Source organism: Colletotrichum phormii, assembly GCF_030913505.1.
Source record: "Colletotrichum phormii strain CBS 102054 chromosome Unknown BDP81scaffold_28, whole genome shotgun sequence".
Classification (NCBI taxonomy): Eukaryota; Fungi; Ascomycota; class Sordariomycetes; order Glomerellales; family Glomerellaceae; genus Colletotrichum; species Colletotrichum phormii.
This window is the reverse complement of record NW_026851470.1, coordinates 2,972-18,891: the sequence shown is the minus strand read 5'-3', so window position 1 is coordinate 18,891 and position 15,920 is coordinate 2,972. Positions and strand designations below refer to the sequence as shown.

General features: G+C 51.1%; 7 protein-coding genes across 7 annotated transcripts; 3 read left to right on the top strand and 4 right to left on the bottom strand.

Moving 5' to 3' along the window:
- Window positions 1–1,230: 1,230 nt before the first annotated feature.
- Window positions 1,231–2,313, top strand: BDP81DRAFT_331925 (pectin lyase fold/virulence factor; the record flags this gene model as incomplete). Its single annotated transcript, XM_060585544.1, has 2 exons — window positions 1,231–1,353; window positions 1,453–2,313. 2 exons carry the CDS (start codon window positions 1,231–1,233, stop codon window positions 2,311–2,313), a joined length of 984 nt encoding a protein of 327 aa, XP_060439501.1.
- Window positions 2,314–2,393: 80 nt separating this feature from the next.
- BDP81DRAFT_503071 (uncharacterized protein) lies at window positions 2,394–3,823 on the bottom strand. The gene is made up of 5 exons (XM_060595583.1): window positions 3,593–3,823; window positions 3,281–3,504; window positions 3,140–3,231; window positions 2,907–3,074; window positions 2,394–2,821 (listed from the first exon to the last, which is right to left on the bottom strand). Exons 2-5 carry the CDS (start codon window positions 3,355–3,357, stop codon window positions 2,475–2,477), a joined length of 684 nt encoding a protein of 227 aa, XP_060439500.1. The 5' UTR covers window positions 3,358–3,504; window positions 3,593–3,823; the 3' UTR covers window positions 2,394–2,474.
- On the bottom strand, window positions 3,084–3,982 carry BDP81DRAFT_438982 (uncharacterized protein). The gene is made up of 4 exons (XM_060591366.1): window positions 3,929–3,982; window positions 3,584–3,829; window positions 3,281–3,483; window positions 3,084–3,231 (listed from the first exon to the last, which is right to left on the bottom strand). The coding sequence occupies exons 1-3, from the start codon at window positions 3,962–3,964 to the stop codon at window positions 3,361–3,363; spliced, it is 405 nt and encodes a 134-aa protein (XP_060439499.1). The 5' UTR covers window positions 3,965–3,982; the 3' UTR covers window positions 3,084–3,231; window positions 3,281–3,360.
- Window positions 3,983–4,988: 1,006 nt separating this feature from the next.
- BDP81DRAFT_454308 (ATP synthase F1) lies at window positions 4,989–7,556 on the top strand (the record flags this gene model as incomplete). Its single annotated transcript, XM_060592926.1, has 3 exons — window positions 4,989–5,190; window positions 5,264–5,785; window positions 5,848–7,556. The coding sequence occupies 3 exons, from the start codon at window positions 4,989–4,991 to the stop codon at window positions 7,554–7,556; spliced, it is 2,433 nt and encodes an 810-aa protein (XP_060439498.1).
- A 460-nt stretch (window positions 7,557–8,016) lies between these two features.
- BDP81DRAFT_331618 (Metallo-dependent phosphatase-like protein) lies at window positions 8,017–9,664 on the bottom strand (the record flags this gene model as incomplete). Its single annotated transcript, XM_060585524.1, has 2 exons — window positions 8,017–8,789; window positions 8,848–9,664. The coding sequence occupies 2 exons, from the start codon at window positions 9,662–9,664 to the stop codon at window positions 8,017–8,019; spliced, it is 1,590 nt and encodes a 529-aa protein (XP_060439497.1).
- A 2,153-nt stretch (window positions 9,665–11,817) lies between these two features.
- On the top strand, window positions 11,818–13,650 carry BDP81DRAFT_410496 (ankyrin repeat-containing domain protein; the record flags this gene model as incomplete). Its single annotated transcript, XM_060589128.1, has 3 exons — window positions 11,818–12,227; window positions 12,307–13,071; window positions 13,213–13,650. The coding sequence occupies exons 1-3, from the start codon at window positions 11,937–11,939 to the stop codon at window positions 13,648–13,650; spliced, it is 1,494 nt and encodes a 497-aa protein (XP_060439496.1). The 5' UTR covers window positions 11,818–11,936.
- Window positions 13,651–14,028: 378 nt separating this feature from the next.
- BDP81DRAFT_399204 (CFEM domain-containing protein) lies at window positions 14,029–15,641 on the bottom strand (the record flags this gene model as incomplete). The annotated part of the gene is made up of 4 exons (XM_060588548.1): window positions 14,029–14,464; window positions 14,559–15,234; window positions 15,302–15,437; window positions 15,531–15,641. The coding sequence occupies 4 exons, from the start codon at window positions 15,639–15,641 to the stop codon at window positions 14,029–14,031; spliced, it is 1,359 nt and encodes a 452-aa protein (XP_060439495.1).
- Window positions 15,642–15,920: the final 279 nt, after the last annotated feature.

Below are 15,920 nucleotides of genomic sequence, written 5' to 3'. Positions count from 1 at the left end.
CACGTAGTCTCTGAGACCAAAGCCCATCAATACATCCCACCACGCCATCAAAGAACTGCTACGCGGGTCGCATTTGGCGCATCAGGGTGGTTTCTTTCGTTGATTCTCCTGTCTATACGGATATATTTCGGAATGACGGTATGAGAGAGCGCGACTACTTCCTCGAAACCTCGGCATTCTGTAAACCCTGTTACACCTGCCTACTTACTTACATGTATGCATATGATAGTTCATCTGACGCGGCTGTGACCACGGATCTTCAGCTTCTATCATGGACCATACTCCATACCACATTAGTTTGCATAGGCTATGACAAATGGGTCTCTCGGATATCCGTCCAAGTTTAGAGGACGCCCCATTTAAGAGCTGTATGATGACTGGGACCGTATCAGTATATGTAAGTGCCCCAGGTATGTCGGGTTTTAAGAACACAATGCCGAATTCTGACAACTTGGAGTCCGACAATTGAAGAGGTTGACTTGGGAATCATCTGTATTTGGCTAAGTACTGAGGTCTTTTTCAAACACTCGTAATCTATCGAGAAAAGTCATTGTGCCTCTGAGCCGGTCATGATCTTTACCCCTCTTTCTCGTTGAGCCTCCCATAAAAGCAGCCGCTGAACATAACAATAGGAAGCTGGAGCAAGTTGAGAAAGTGGCACAAGATGTCGTAATTGACGTCAGCTCAGTCCAGTCTGCCTCAAGGACCCGACCCCAGACTTCCAGTTTAGTCCAGTCTGCGCCACTGACCCCGCTCTGAGCAACGTTCAATTTAGGTTTGATAAATCCGGAGAGTCCATTGTCGGAATTGATGGACGGGAATACTGAAGCGCAGCCGGGGCTAGCTTCGGAAAATCTGCATGCGGCGGGGAAAGAAAAGAAGGATGCTTACATGTCGGCGGAGAATTTCAGTCCACCTATTTCCTTGACCCCGAACTCCGCGACACAGAAATTACGGGAGCATTCATTAAAAGCGCCTTTCCACCGGGTGGTCAACTCGGGATCGAATGGCGGTGCTCGGTGGCTGGTTTTCATGCAGCCAAGGATTTCATCTTGATAAATTGGTTAAATAAGGTACATCATGCGTAATGAGGATACTCCAGGTCAATGGCAACATGGCTCAAGATTATATAAATCCTAGAAGTTGCAAGGTCTTGAACCATGGGAGTTTGTCTTTCATAGGAGATGTGTGGTAGAATCCAAAAGTATCATAGAAAGACTCAGCGACAATATGAAGCTCTTTGACGTGCTCTCGACCTTGGCGATTTTGGCGGGCCATGCTTTTGCTGCTTCGCGAACATCGCCCCCCTCCGGTGCAATCGTCGTTGCCAAGTCCGGCGGCCAGTATACCACAGTGAGTACTTGAATGATTGAAGCCAATAGGCTAGTTTCCTTCGCATTACACAGCTATCAGACGTGATGTCCTGTGGCTGATATTGATAATACCGAAAAGCTCCAAGCGGCTATCAACGCAATTTCGGCCAGCTCCACAGCAACTACCACAATCTTCATCCAACCGGGCACTTACTCCGGTCAAGTTTCCATTCCCAGTCTCAGTGGCAAGCTTGTTATCTACGCATACACCACCAACGACCAGGACTACACTAAGAACCAAGTCATCTTGACCAACACCCTCTCAGCTGCCGATGCTGGAAGCAACGATTTGTCCGCAACCCTGAGAGTTGCAACGAGCTACTTTAGCCTTTACAACGTCAACCTGATCAACGGCTACGGAAAAGGATCCCAGGCTCTAGCCATCTCTGCAAATGGCCAGTACCAAGCGTACTACGGCTGCAGCTTCGTCGGCTACCAGGACACGATCTACACCAACAAGCCCCATCAAGTCTACAAGAACAGCTACATCGAGGGTGCGACTGACTTCATCTTCGGCAACGACGGCAACGCTTGGTTCGAGAAGTGCACCATCGCCATCAACGGTGCCGGATACATCACTGCGAGTGGTCGCGATAGCGCTGACGCCTACTGGTATGTGATCAACAAGGCCACAATTGCTGCCAAGTCAGGTGCCGGTGTCTCCAAGGAGTCTACGGTATTGGGTAGACCGTGGAGGGAATACGCACGCGTCGTTGTCCAGAACTCGCAACTGAGCGACGTCGTTAAGCCTGTTGGATGGTCTGCTTGGGGCACTAACCCCACCGCCAACGTTTACTACGCTGAATACGGCAACACTGGGACTGGTGCTAGCGGCACGCGCGTGAGCTGGGCTAAGAAGTTGTCGAGTGCGGTTTCCATTGACATGATTCTTCCGGGCTGGACTTCTTGGGTTGACACAACTTATTGGAACTCCTCTTGAGGTTTGTTCTGATTTAAGTAGCAGACATAATCAGGGGAATATTAGTTTCCTGAAACGGCCCAAAGCAACTTGAGACTGCTCTAATCGGTCTCTTCTCCATTCTAGTGAATCTCATTATATTCGCTTAACTAGTGTGAATATCAAATAACATAGCTCATGATTCATCTTGCTTGGTGATTACTGCGAAGCATCGACGCTGGCGATTTAGGGCTTCCCAAAGCTGACGATTCGAGATCGCCGTTCGAATTATCCCCACTCTGTCCATCGTTGTTGTTGACATTATCCGTTAAGGCTAGGTCGTCGATGTTTCGAATTTGTGACATTGGCTGATCGTTTTGTTGAGAAAGCTCGGAAAGCTCGGAAAGCTCTGTACGGTTGCTGGAGCTTTTGGGGGTTTGTGTTGCTGAGCGGAAAGGCCATATTCCCCAATTGTAGGATAGATATGGCCGTAGCGTCGGTAGACAAGCAATCATTAGACCGACTTGCAAGTCAAGAGCACTCCACAACTCTGCAGGGCTCACTTTAGCTCCAAAATCCGAGAGGATTTGCAAGATCCTGGATGGAGCCGAATTATAATGAGAATATTGACTCACCAATGAGTGTGAAGGAGCGAAAAGATGTCACTGACACCTGGATACCCAGGAACCGTGCCAAACTGACTGCTAAGTTGATGGCTCCCAGAAAGAATGTGCAGTAAACACTGATCTTGACACTCTTTTGCAGCTGTAACCGGTACAATACTAAGAACGGAAGACAGAATACTGTGAGGTGTGTGAGACGTTACAGATGCTTCTCTGCTTGATAGACTTGGTAAAGGAAACTTTACTCATCAAATCCGCGGCAAAGTTCAACGCCCAAGCGATCTGGAATACTTGGGCGAACACTATTGGATTACACGCGACTGCCGGATCCTGTGACCTTTTAGATAGTCAGGTAGAGCTCGTGTGAGGATATGGATGAGGCTTACCAGTTTCCTTGCACTGGCCTACAGATCAGAAGTATCGTGAGCATATTGGTCACATATGCACAGCCGCAATAAACCATGGTTCACCACAAGATCTTGCGGCGAGTTTCCATGAAAATCGGGAAGAAACGAGCATATAGGCTTAAAAGTGTCGCCTTGCAGAGATAGAAGGCTGTGAAGAAGGGAAACTGGCCACTCCATTGCAACTGAGTGTAATAGTTAGTAAGCTTGATCTGCATCATCACTATTCCCTCGAATCTCTTCCCAAAAATCATTTCTACTTTTCTAGAGGGCAAGGGTACTTGCCTTCCACACCAGTTCTACATCCTCGGGAGTTCCGTCATATCCTTCAAGGGTGTAGGCAACGTGCGAATGTAATACCCCCATTTTATGAAAGACAATATCGTAAGAAGCGGATGCTACAGTAAAGACCCATGCGACGCAGACAAGAATGTCGCTCGTGATAAGGGGAAGATCCTGAATGACCAATCGCAGGTAGATTCGAGCACCGATCAAGGCAGCCGCAACTCCAATCAATGTGAATTCGGTCCCCTAACAATATTAGCCTGCTTGGACCAGCAAAACTCGAGCGCCCTGACGGCAAAACAACGTAGAACGAGTTGTGACTCTTGCGAAGGGGATGCGACGTACAATGACCGCAGCTGCGGATGGCCCGTTGACGTCCATGACGAAGATATTCGGAATATCTTCGATTCGCAAATCGTTTCAAGACAGACCATAGGAGGTAAAATTGGGCCCAAACTACAAAACACATTTTCTTTGAAGAAACCTGCGCTTTATGTTCACAGACCAGTGATGGAAATTGTATTCCAGCTCTTCGGGTGGCTTTTGACTAGCTGAACGCTTGCAAACAGTTAGAGCGCCGCCACAAGCGGTCGGGGCTCGTCCACACCAACAGCCACATCTAAGCGCGATCGAGCAAATGACCTCTAAAAGACGCGAAAACGGCCGACTCAGTTGCTCTGTCTGCGTCGATTTTGACTCGAAACGACGATTACTGATCCCAGATTTTCATGAAAGGCCGGATACAGCAAGTCCACCTTACATAAGGCAATACCTTACTAGACACAAGCCAATGACGTCTAGCGGACCCGAGGACTTGGACATATCTGGATTTAAGGCTGCCGTTTCAACCTTCTTCAAGATCTCGGAAGCCACTTCAAACACTCGGGGATCTTAAACTAGTTATTATTATTATGGCATTGCTTGGCATCTGGGAATATCATTGACTCGAAATCTTAGATGAGAAAAGTTATGATTCTTTGATTCTTTTCTTTTGAAAATCACACAGGAAAGGCTCTTCAAGTCCAGAAAGACCGATTCATAGTCATCATTGTATGAGGATCATTGTCTAAAACGTCTTCTATCGTTCTCGACAGATCAAACCGGCGTCTCATGACTGCCTACTTATGATGGGCTTGCCAGAACTTAACTAGTTGAGGTCGACCGCAGCCACATTCAAACTACATAAAGGCCCATCAACTTCATCCCATTGTGACACTTCTTCCCACTCACCATCAGTTTCCAATCAGTATCAATTCGCAGCTCTTAACGCACGCAAGCTTCCATCTTCGAATATCATTCTTACTCTCATTAGTCGACCGTTCGGACTTTTGAACTTCCTCTCGTTTCCAACGATCTTTGCCCAGCAACACCCAACAAAACAGTAACTCACTAAAGGAACGAAGCAATGTCTTACAACGCCTCTTCAGCCGCCAACGGCAGCGCTCCTCGCGCTGCGGTCTGGAGCTTGAAGTCCTCCAACCCTGACCTCCCTGCTGAGTCGGCCATCTTGCCCGATGACGGCAGCAACGGCACTGAGTCCGTTTTTGACGATGACAAGCGCCGTCGCGTCGATCCTCGGAGCTTTGCTGATGGTGACAAGTTCCGATGTGAGTTCTGCTCCTAACACAGCAACCCCCGACCAAATTTCCGTCATATATCCCACATACTGACATCATCAAGCTGTCGTCAAGATTCAAGCTTGCTTCAACAAGGGCAGCGGCAACGTCTGGATGATGGGTTCTGGCTGGCTCAACAGCCCTGATACCGTTGTCACTGCCGGCCACGTCGTCTATGACTGGGGCCACCGTCTTCAGAGCGCTACCGAGATCAAGTGCTACATCGGCTACTCTGGTCGTGCCTCCGTCGGCACTCCCAACGTTCAAGCTCGCTTCGGCGAGCGCATCATCACCACCGCCGAATGGATTGAGGCTGCAGGGAACCGGAGACATGATGTTGCCTTCATTAAGGTCAACCGCCCCTTCACCGGCAATATTAGAAACATCCCCTTTCAGGAGACTCCTTTGTTCGCAAGAGGCGCCAACATTGGTGTTGTTGGATACCCCGGAGACAAGTATCTTGAGGGCACGAACGGGGAGAGCGGAGAGAAGGGTGCTCAGATGTACGAGGAGTTCGCGCCCACCAAGTACGACCTCAAAAAGAGCGAGCGGCACATGATTGAGTACCAGGTCTCGACTTTCGCTGGTAAGTTCATCGAGAGACTCATCTGTGCCTATGATAGGATGCTGACGGACACATGAAAATAGGCCAGTCTGGTGCCCCCATCTTCCAGGTTGAGAACAACGCCCTGGTGTCCATTGGCACTCACTGTTACGGCGGTGGTGGCGACGAGAGCAACTCTGGCAACTCCATCGGCGGCCCTTACGGTAACAACTACCATGCCTTCTTCAATCTCTTTGACAGCCCCCAGTTCCCCCAGGCACAGCGTCAGGGCATCAAGGTTCTCACAGCCGATGCCGATGCCCGTCCTAGTAGCAACATCGGCGCTTCCAATGGGGCGCCCAGCAACGGGCAGGTCAAGACCGGCAGCTCCCCCTATTCCAACGGTCACAGCAACGGTACCACGTACAACGGTAACGGATATGCCAACAGTGCTACCAATGGAAACAGCAACGGCTACAACGGCTTTCGCCCGGAGAGTGTGGCTTCTCCAGCAGCGCCGACCCAGTACAGCACAGGCACGGGTCTTCAGGAAAGTTCGGATGAGGAGGGCTTCTTCGATATCATCAAGTCGATCGCCAAAGTTGCAGGACCTGTCGTCTCGACAGTCAATCCTTTCCTTGGACCCATTGGTGGGCCCATCGGTGCCATCGCCGGAGGCATCCTTTCTACTGTCGGAGGTGCGGAGAGCGCCCTCGAGGACGGGAACGCGTCTAGCGTGGTCGAGACTGCGATCAACTCAGGCGCCACTGAGCGTGCGGTGCTTGCCGAGGCATCGCTTCAAGCCCTACTGAAGGTCGAGGACAGCCCCGAGACTGCAGAGATTCTCCACACCATCAACTCCAAGTACAACGCCTTCAGATCCAAGTTGGATGCCATCGCCAAGGTCGCCCAGCCCCAGCTCACGGAGGCTGGACTTCACCTGGCTCATCTTCAGATGGCGAAGATGCAAGAGCGAGCGGCGTCTGGGGTCCAGGAGTCAGAAATTGAGCTCCCTCGTACGCAGCTCAGGGGCCTCCAACTGTCTTCGTACAACCAGCAGGGCCCGCAGGGAGCCTTTGTCCAGGGCCTCCTGGCGCCTACTCTTCCCGTCTCTGGCGAAGAGGGCTTCTTTGACTCCCTCGGCTCTGTCCTCGGCAAGGGCATCGGCTTCGCTAAGCCGTTCATCGCGAGTGCCGCGCAAGGGGCACTCAGCGGCGTCATCGCCCGCCTCAGTGGTGGCGCAGAGTCCTCCTTCGACGCCCCCGCTGTCGGCACTCACGAGTATGCCACTCGTCTCGCATTCAAGCGTGCCGCTGCCGCAGAAGCTGCCCTGCAGACTCTCATGGAACTCCCCAAGGAGAAACTCGACCGTCTTCGAATCAACGAGCCCCAGAATGGCGAGGAGGGCTTCTTCGACGTCATTAAGGCTGGCGTCCAGAAGATTGCCCCCTCCGTGCTAGATATTGCCAAGACGGCTGTGCGCAAGGTCGTCCCTATTATCGTCGACGCTGCTTCCCAGAAGATTAAGAACGCTGTTGGACCGGAGAGCGTCGCCTCGGCTCCCCGGAATAACGTCAACACTACCAACGTTATTCGAACCAAGAAGTCCGTCGGAGACATGCTCACCACGTCGGCTCAGGCCTACAAGGGAGCGAAGGTGAGCAACAACCCCGATGATTCCAACGCCATGAACGCTACTCTCGAGGACATTCTCAAGTCCCATGAGAGTGCATGGGTGCCTTCGCTCCATAAGCGCAAGTCCTGGGACTCGAACGATGACGGCCTCTGCATGATGGACGACGAAGATTTTTGATTTGACGCGTTAATAACAGTGTGCTAATCCGCTCCGACTAACGACAGGTCATTTCCTCGTACTGAAGGTGAGGGAGTTGGACACTCTTTAGCGACTGTGGCAGAGGCTCCGGCTGAGGATGCCAACAGCGGTAGGGGTGGGAATCTTGGCATCAGTGTCTTTTCGATTCGACTTCGCGAGTCTGGAATATCTACAGTCATTCAAGGCTGGGGTTTCTTGCTCGGCTTGATATGTTTCGACTTTTGTGTGTTTGTCCTTGTACTTGGGCTTTGTGTCTGATCTCTCGATTGCAGGAATGGGCTGTTGGCCTCGGGCTTTGGCAGCGCTTATTGTACTCTGAGCTTTCGATTCTTCCCCATTCCAATCTAAGCCGATTTTAACCCTCTTAAATGCGCCCACTTTCGACTCCATATGAAGCGTGACTGCTTCTGAGACGTCTTTGAGGGAGCAGATCGATTGTCTATAGGATTGTGCATGTCTTCTCGATGTCTAACGTTGTTGAGGGAGCTGTGATTTGTCCACCTTCTACAAGTACTACTTCCTCGAATGGGTTGCCGGAGTACTCGATGCGTTTCCATGTCTTCAACCTGCCCTGGATCGCGTCAATCTCCCAGACACGTGTCCTTCTGTAGTATCGATGTTCATCGTATGAACAGTAACCCCCGAATCCGCTGCCTCCGTTGTAACAGAGCCATGGGCCGCGCTTGACCGATTTGTTATCGTCTCCCGCCGACTGGCCTCGCTCTGATTGCGGTAGGACAGCGCAAAAGTCGTTGACATGATCGTGGCCACAGCCCACCGCAGATACTTCCTCTTGTACCAGAGCATCATAGAGATGGGCGTTGAAGCTGGGGCCTTCGGTTGGTTCCCTCCGCTTGCCACCGCTTATCGACAGACTATCTCCTGCGTATTCGGGGAAGGGGATGTGCATGAAAGCCAGAGAAAGATGATGGAAGCCACCGGTACCCTCTGCCACACGATTCTTTCTTAAGTTCTGTGAAATGGAGGTGAACCAATCGATTTGGTTTTGCTGGATCGGATCGTAGTCGGGATTCTTGACCGTGCTCGTAATTTGTCCATGTGAGTCAAAAAAGAAGAGAGTTGCTACTGGAACCTGCCTTTCGTCGCTGGAAAAGAGTGGGAGAAAGTAGTTGCCCACGCCATCGATTGACTCGGGGCCAGGCTCCGCTAAACAGAATGGAAGATCTTGCAATATTGACATTTGTTTCTCGCCTACGGCAACAACTGTTAGCACGTATAATTGGCTGGAGAATGACTTTTCAATACTTACGCGATAATGCGTGGGTGCCCTCATCATCGTGATTCCCAAAAACAACCGCGAAAGGAATTGATCGACTGATCAAAGGTGACACAACCTTGAATAGAGGGGTTTGTGTGTCTGGGACATCGTGGTGTACTTGATCTCCGCTGAGTATCACCAAGTCGGGCTTCTCGACGTCCAGTATATCCCCGATAAACTGGATCGTGTTCGGATCAGCTTCAATGCTTGGCAAAGGCCGACGATTTGCGTCGATGGCATCGTTGCAAACCCCAGGACCGGTGACCATGTGCGTGTCGGATATCTGGACGATCTTGAATTTCCCATCTTCATGAACTCTCAAGGGTGTTTTTGGGTCACCGGGTCCAGGTAATGGACGGCCGTATCGCGCCGAAATTCTTGGGGTGGGCACGTCCGGTTGGTCATCAAGCTGGAGAGGTGCGCTCAGCAGTGTCCAGCCTGGTCGTGGGTCGACAGCATCCTTGCCGAAAAGGACGTCGATACCTGTCAAGATCCTCAAATTATGGTCAGTGTAATGGCTCCTCAGGATCCAAATGCCGCAAGGCCGTTCTTCCCAGCTGTCTTCAGCATCAGCAGTGGGCTTTGTTGCGCCCACCCAGACATCCGTGATGACACGATTGCCATTGGTGATATTGACCTCGTTCCTTTCTTCAAGGAATATCCATGCTGTCTGCTCGCCCGCGTGGAGGTAGAGATCTTTTTCGAGGCGATTCCATCTCTGTTGCTCCAGAGAACAGGCGGCAGAGGCGCCAGGGGAAGCGCAAAAAGTGACAGATAAATCAGTTATCACGGTGTTGATTTGCTCCATTCTTGATATGGTTGTATGACGCCAAGCTTCAACCGAGTGCCTCGCCGTTGAGTTAGGAATAAACGTGCAAAAGGGACAAAAAAATGCGGGGCAAGCAGGTGTCATCATGGTGAGGTGGTTGCCTGATTCCGATATCATGTGACCGGAAAACTCCTCGTCCTCGAATTGGTGAACGAACTCCAAGAGGCCGGTGGCTATTTCATCTCTCACAAAACACTGGCCAATCAAACCCGAACCATTGTGTAACCGCCAGCACCCTGACCAATAGCTCCGGACGCTTTATTGGTGCCCTGCCAGATCCTCCTTTGACTGGGTGAATTCTCTGGACGGCATGGCACCAAGCAACAATTTCGGTGGGTTGGAGGAGGGAAAATCCGTTTGCTCCAATGGTAGATCGCGAGTGACATTGCAGCTCCTCGGCGCTGCCCCTGTTCGCAAGGGCACCAGACAAGACGATGAGACTAGGGCCCCACGGCCTGTTGTTCTCCTGTCAAGTCTGCCCTTGATGAGTCCAAAACTCGCAGGTATCAAAAGACTGGCAGAACCGCCTCAATATTGTGACTCAATAATAATGCACATTTTGCTGCAGCACTTAATTCTCGATGACACCAAGTCGTGAGGCGTGATGCGCAAGTGGAACGAAATCAACACACCGAAGCTTAGCGAATGATTTCATGGAGCGAGCTATGATGCGAAGTACACGGCACCATCGATTTTACACCCTTGATTGAGCCAGCCACTCTGATGTTCACCTAGCACACCACTAAGGCCGGACACCGACGTCCTGGCTACACCATTCTCAGCCAGAACCTTGCTCAACGGGTAGCCACACCGGGGAGGTCAAATCGAAGGATCTCATTCCTTGTCGCTCTGTTGTCACTCTGTGTAACAGCCAGCATGAAACGAACTTTCCCACGTCATGTAATGGGCGTTGTGTTTGGCTCGCTGGTCCGGCTTCAGTTTTGATAACGACTACCGATGTTGCCACCTGAGTTGAGCTGACCACCCTTCGCATCACAGCCTGCCTCAGTTGTAGTACAGATGAAGTGGGCTACAAGTCTATTTATCTCCTAGGGCATCCAGGGAGGGGTCCAAGGCAGGATAAATATAACGGTATGGGCTTAAGGGAAGTCCAAAAGTTTCCCCCTTTTAGGTGCTTAGATGAGAAAGTATCCTCCTCGTAATCTTCGACAGAACGATGCGGGCAATATCATGCGAACATGGACCCTTTGTCGATTACAACCAGCATTCTCACAATATTACAACTGACTGGCAAAGGCTCCGGTCTGGCCCTAGACGCAATCAAGTCACTGCGAGAAGCACCAGAAACATTCAAGCAGCTCATCACTGATGCCGAGGCCTTACGAGGTGAGTTAGGGCATGCCTTGCAGCATGGCCTTGGACCATTTGAGAGGAGCTAATTCAGACGCAGGTTTACTTCTAGATACAGAAACCTGTCTCCGTAGCCGGCATGGAAATGGCCACCAAGATGCGATACCATCATCCATTGTTCATATCCTCAACGCTGTGAAAGAGCGCGTGGTAGAGTTTGAATTGCTAGTTCAGTGGGTTGTCACAGCTTTTCACTTCGCCGTGTCAGCAAGGACTGATGCCTATCATGAACGAATAGCACCCGTCTTTCGCGTCGTAAAATCGAGGATGGAAGTATTGTAACGAAAGTTAAGCGAGCAAGGATGCTGCAATCAGAAGCCGATATCCAACGCATCAAGAAAAACATTCGAGATTCATGCGACATTTTACGCACTCAACTTGATTTGCTCCAGCTAGACGACAGGTACGTGAGCCAGTAATGCGGCGACTTTTGAAAGAGTACATGTAGCTCGCGTGCTAACCTTACAATAGAGAGGTCCTGAAAGCAACAGTCCTTCAAATCCAAAGTGTAACAGTCGCAAGCCATAGTGCCATCTGTGCCCTGCAAGAGCAACAGCAGAAAGTCCAACAAGACATCCAAAATGGGTTACAGAGTTTCAACGCTGTGCAGAGTAACTTTCTCTGTTCCATGCAGCCGCTAATTGCGCAGGCTCAAACCCTTAGTCTAGAACAACGATTGACAAGCGAGTTCGAGTTGCCAATCACCAATAGCGGAGTATCAGCCAATAGCCCAGCTGTTCTCATCTCCGCGAGTGTAGACTCACATCGATGCCCGCGAGGATGCCGATGCCAATGTCACACCCGAGCGGCGGTCCGCACACCCCCGTGGCTCAGAAACGTCGTCGGTCAGCTTCATTGGAGTTTCAACTCGTCAATCTCGATGAGAGCTTGCAACTACGGACCATGTAGAAAGAGCCTGAGTAAACATAACATCACCTGCTACTTCCCACCCTGGTTGGTTTCTAGGGCGATCATGGCTTCCATTAACCTAGAGAACGTTTTCGATGCCGGGGCAAAGGTGTCACTCAATCTGCCGCTAGTCATTCCGGAAGAAGACCACATTATTTGGCCGCTAGTTATGGCTGGAAATCTCAGGCAGTTGCGAGAGTTGTTATCGAGGGACAGAAACCTGATGCATGTGAGGAATCAATGGGGTCAATCTATCATGCACGTAAGACTACGCATATTGAACAACAGTCGTATTTCTACCAAAGGTATGGACTGGTGCTGAGAGTTGCTTTATATCACAGGTTGCCGCCAAAATTCATCAGCCAGCCGTCTTCAACTTCCTCAAAAACGAAGGCATGGACGAGAACCTCCCAGACGAGAATCAAAAGTCCGCAGCCATCACTATTCTCACTCGCAGAGGGAGCCAGGAATATAACCTCCCGGTTGATATGGACGATCTTGCCGATCGTCTCGGCTGGACCAATCTTCATAAAGTAGCCGCTTTGGGGGCCCAAGATGGCCAGAAAATGACCGGAACCCTTCTCTGGGAATCCGAGTACTCCGACATCAACACAAAGGACGTCCTCGGTAGAACTCCGCTCCACTGGCTGGCCGAGAATGGCAGATCGAACGAAATTCGCCTCATTACCCAGGATCCATGGAGCGCCGATGTCCAAGTCAAAGACCTGTGCGGCTTTACGGCGCTGCACTGCGCATGCTGGGCGGACGATTTTGATAGTATCGTTGCACTGCTCGACGCAGGGATCGACGTCAACGCCCTTGATAAGCACATGCGAACACCCATGATGCACATGAGCAGTCCGAGAATACTGAAGTATTTAATGAGCAAGGGGGCTGATGTACAGATTAGCGACGACGAAGCGGCGAATATCATGCACCACGTGTGTGTGGCTGACCAGGACGATCTCGTTGAGATTCTCTTGAGAGAACATGGTCACTCCTTGCTTACAAGGAATCACACCGGCGACACACCGCTCGGGCAAGCAATCGCAAACAACAGTCTTGAAGTGCTGAAGATCATGGCCCTTTATCTTCAAGGATTTCCGGTTAGTTTCCACTCTTGTACTCTAGGCAATGTGTATTATCAAGGGTAACTCAAGTCAACTCTTGGGGACCCTGTGATGATCGCACTTGTATCGAATTATTTCTTTAGTCAACTATTGCAGTCTAACATGTCTTTGGTGCAGCCCGAGAAATTGGGCGTCCTGAACAATAACAAAAGGAGCCTGTTCCACCTGGCAGCTTTACATGGAAACACAGAGGCGATGGATACACTGGCATCGGCCAATCTTGGTGGCGTCGACACCACGATCAGAGACAAAGATGGGCACACCCCCAACGAGTGCTTCATCAGATGTCGCAACGACCACTGCGCCGTTGCCCGCAAACCTTTTGATACAGAGAAAAGTTCATGGGTCGCGCTGATGAACTCTGCAAAGGGGCGGAAATGGCCGTCCCCGGATGTGACGGGACAATACGCCGACGATGAATCGACGATAGCTGCATCTGAGGACGAGTGGGGCTACAGGAAGGGATCTACGAGTCTTGTATCAGTTGACCTGGGTGACGGCGAAGCATCATCCGACGATGAATTTGTGGATGCGAAGGACGAGATCGAGGAGTAGTTTTCAAGGCTGGGAGTTCCCACTCAGAGCAGCTACGGAGTACACTCAATGCCGATCGATCGCTGAGATTCTACTCCGTACTTGCGCCCAATTCTGCTTTATGACAGGGGCCGCAGCCGTCCCATCTAGAAGTAACTTAGGTGGGATCAGCAAAACCCACAGGGACGCTTGGAGTCTCATGAGTCCCTTGCAGCCCTGTGAGTGACCCCAGCCTCTTTTTTCTCAAGTCATTGGCGCTTTCCAAAATCATGATCGACGCTGCAGTTCGATCGCTTTGATGTAGGGTAGTTTGGCTCTTACTAAGAACGCGAATTATTTCAAAATTTCTATAGATTCCCTCTCATGGACACCCGCTCGGATAGCGCATTCTAGAGTCCGCTACTGATGAACCCTTCCCGGTTTTTGGAGATTGTTCATTGGCACGAGATCCGCCTCCTCGCTATCACTATATGACACCGTAAATGTCTTCTGGAACTTGATCTGCCGATCATGTGCATCGTGAACGGAGTTGGAGCGGTCCACAGTGACCACGCCAACAGTCCGAGCCTGGCTGCGCTGAGCGGCATTCTTAGACCTAATGTCGCTCCCATACTGCTGATAATACTGTCGTCCCTTGCTACGAAGCGTCGAGCCGGACATGGCTGGGAAGATCTTGACCAAGATCATGCGGATAGACGGCAAGCACGCACACATGATGCCTACGCAGATCTCAATTGTGCTCCACACGCTAACGTCGATAAAGTCCATGGTAGCGTTGGATCCCTTTGCAAAGTCGACAAGGGATTGCAAGCGGATGATGCTCACGACGGTGACACTGATGCGACGTTAATTTTCTGTGTTTTGCCCTGAAGAAACAACTCAAGACCCAATAACCCAGATCTTGGTAGTGCGCGAGTCAAGAAACTTACAAGGTGCCCACGATGAACATCAATGCGACTCCAACCTTCTTCTTCCAGTGCAGTCGCAAAGTTCTCAGTTGCCAAAGTGGGATCGCGAGCATCCATAAATCCAGCGCGATGCTGATTGCGGCGTTGGACCAACTGATGGCGTTGGCGTCGGCGCAGCTGCCCTCGTGCATGCGATCCCACTTGACCCAGAAGTAGTGAATCGGCTTGCACTGGAAGACAGCTGTAACAACGAACGCCAGTCCCCAGACAATGATGAAGATTGTTGTCGCCCACAAAACGCGCTGAACCTCACGCGCGGGGAAGATGCGCATGTAGAAGAAGATGATGGCCAGTTTGACCAGGGTCACCTGGAAAAAGTACAGCCAAGCCATGATGTAGAAGTAAAAGAGGACATTGGTGATTTGCTGGGGCGTCAGCGTCCAAATATCTCTTCCCAGGCCGTTGGCAGTGGTTCCGTGGACGGTGATGACGGCGCTTGGCATGGCTGCGATCAACGTCGCCATGACAAACCAATCATCCCAGCCGATATCGAGCCCCGCGAGAAAGATCTTGTATCCGAACCGGGTGAGGACGCATACCGCTGCTAGGATGGCCATGACGTTGGAAAGGACGACATATTCGCCAGATCGGTTGCGCACGGGAGCGCCGCAATTTGTCAAGCTCGCATTTTTCGTGGCTGCGCGGACTCTAAGTCAGCCATGATGACATTCATGTGAGGAAGAGAGAGGACGATGGCAACATACCGAGAGCTTCTGGTATCGTGCAACTTGCTGAGACACACAGAGTGACGTTGAGCTGGAACTGCTCGTTCGTGCAGATGCAAGTCTGGTTTGTGGGAGCACAATAGCCGCCACCAAAAGCGCTAGCTATGCATTTTGTCTGTTGGAAAAGGTCCAGCCATTAGCCCACGTTTCTCCAACGGTTTTCCCAACGGATGTCAAAACGATCCAAGGGAGAGAGGAATGAACTTACAGCGCATGCCGGGTAACTGGGCTTGGTAGCAGAAACCGTCGTCTCCTGCGCCTGTACGGCGACGATGATGCCAAGGACCAACGCCAACACGAGGCGGAAGAAGGATGCCATTGTTGTTCACGGGCGGGCAAGGGCAGCAGCAGTTCCGTCTTGGAGGATTCCCAGAGATCCGGAAGATCTTCTCTTCATAAATGAAATCGGACGGGCTTCTTGCATAGATTACATTCCTGGTCCTCCACGTGGCAGACCGGCCACCTCCCGGGTTTGGTTCATCGCCAAGTCGCCAACTGTTGGCGAGGAATTCCCAAGGGCGCGCCATAACTGACCACTAGTCTCCTAGTCTACCAGCTTTCTAATCCCTCCCTTCGCTTCGAGGGGACGATGATACGC

Bases quoted from the DNA above. Each gene is read 5' to 3' on its own strand.
- BDP81DRAFT_503071 (XM_060595583.1), bottom strand. From the start codon at position 3,357: ATGGTTTATTGCGGCTGTGCATATGTGACCAATATGCTCACGATACTT. The intron at 3,232-3,280 runs GTAAGCCTCATC...ACTATCTAAAAG, and splicing joins AGGCCAGTGCAAGGAAACTG to GTCACAGGATCCGGCAGTCG. The intron at 3,075-3,139 runs GTAAAGTTTCCT...CACACCTCACAG, and splicing joins CTTTGCCGCGGATTTGATGA to TATTCTGTCTTCCGTTCTTA.
- BDP81DRAFT_438982 (XM_060591366.1), bottom strand. From the start codon at position 3,964: ATGGACGTCAACGGGCCATCCGCAGCTGCGGTCATT. The intron at 3,830-3,928 runs GTACGTCGCATC...TAATATTGTTAG, and splicing joins CATCCGCAGCTGCGGTCATT to GGGACCGAATTCACATTGAT. The intron at 3,484-3,583 runs GCAAGTACCCTT...TATTACACTCAG, and splicing joins ATGTAGAACTGGTGTGGAAG to TTGCAATGGAGTGGCCAGTT.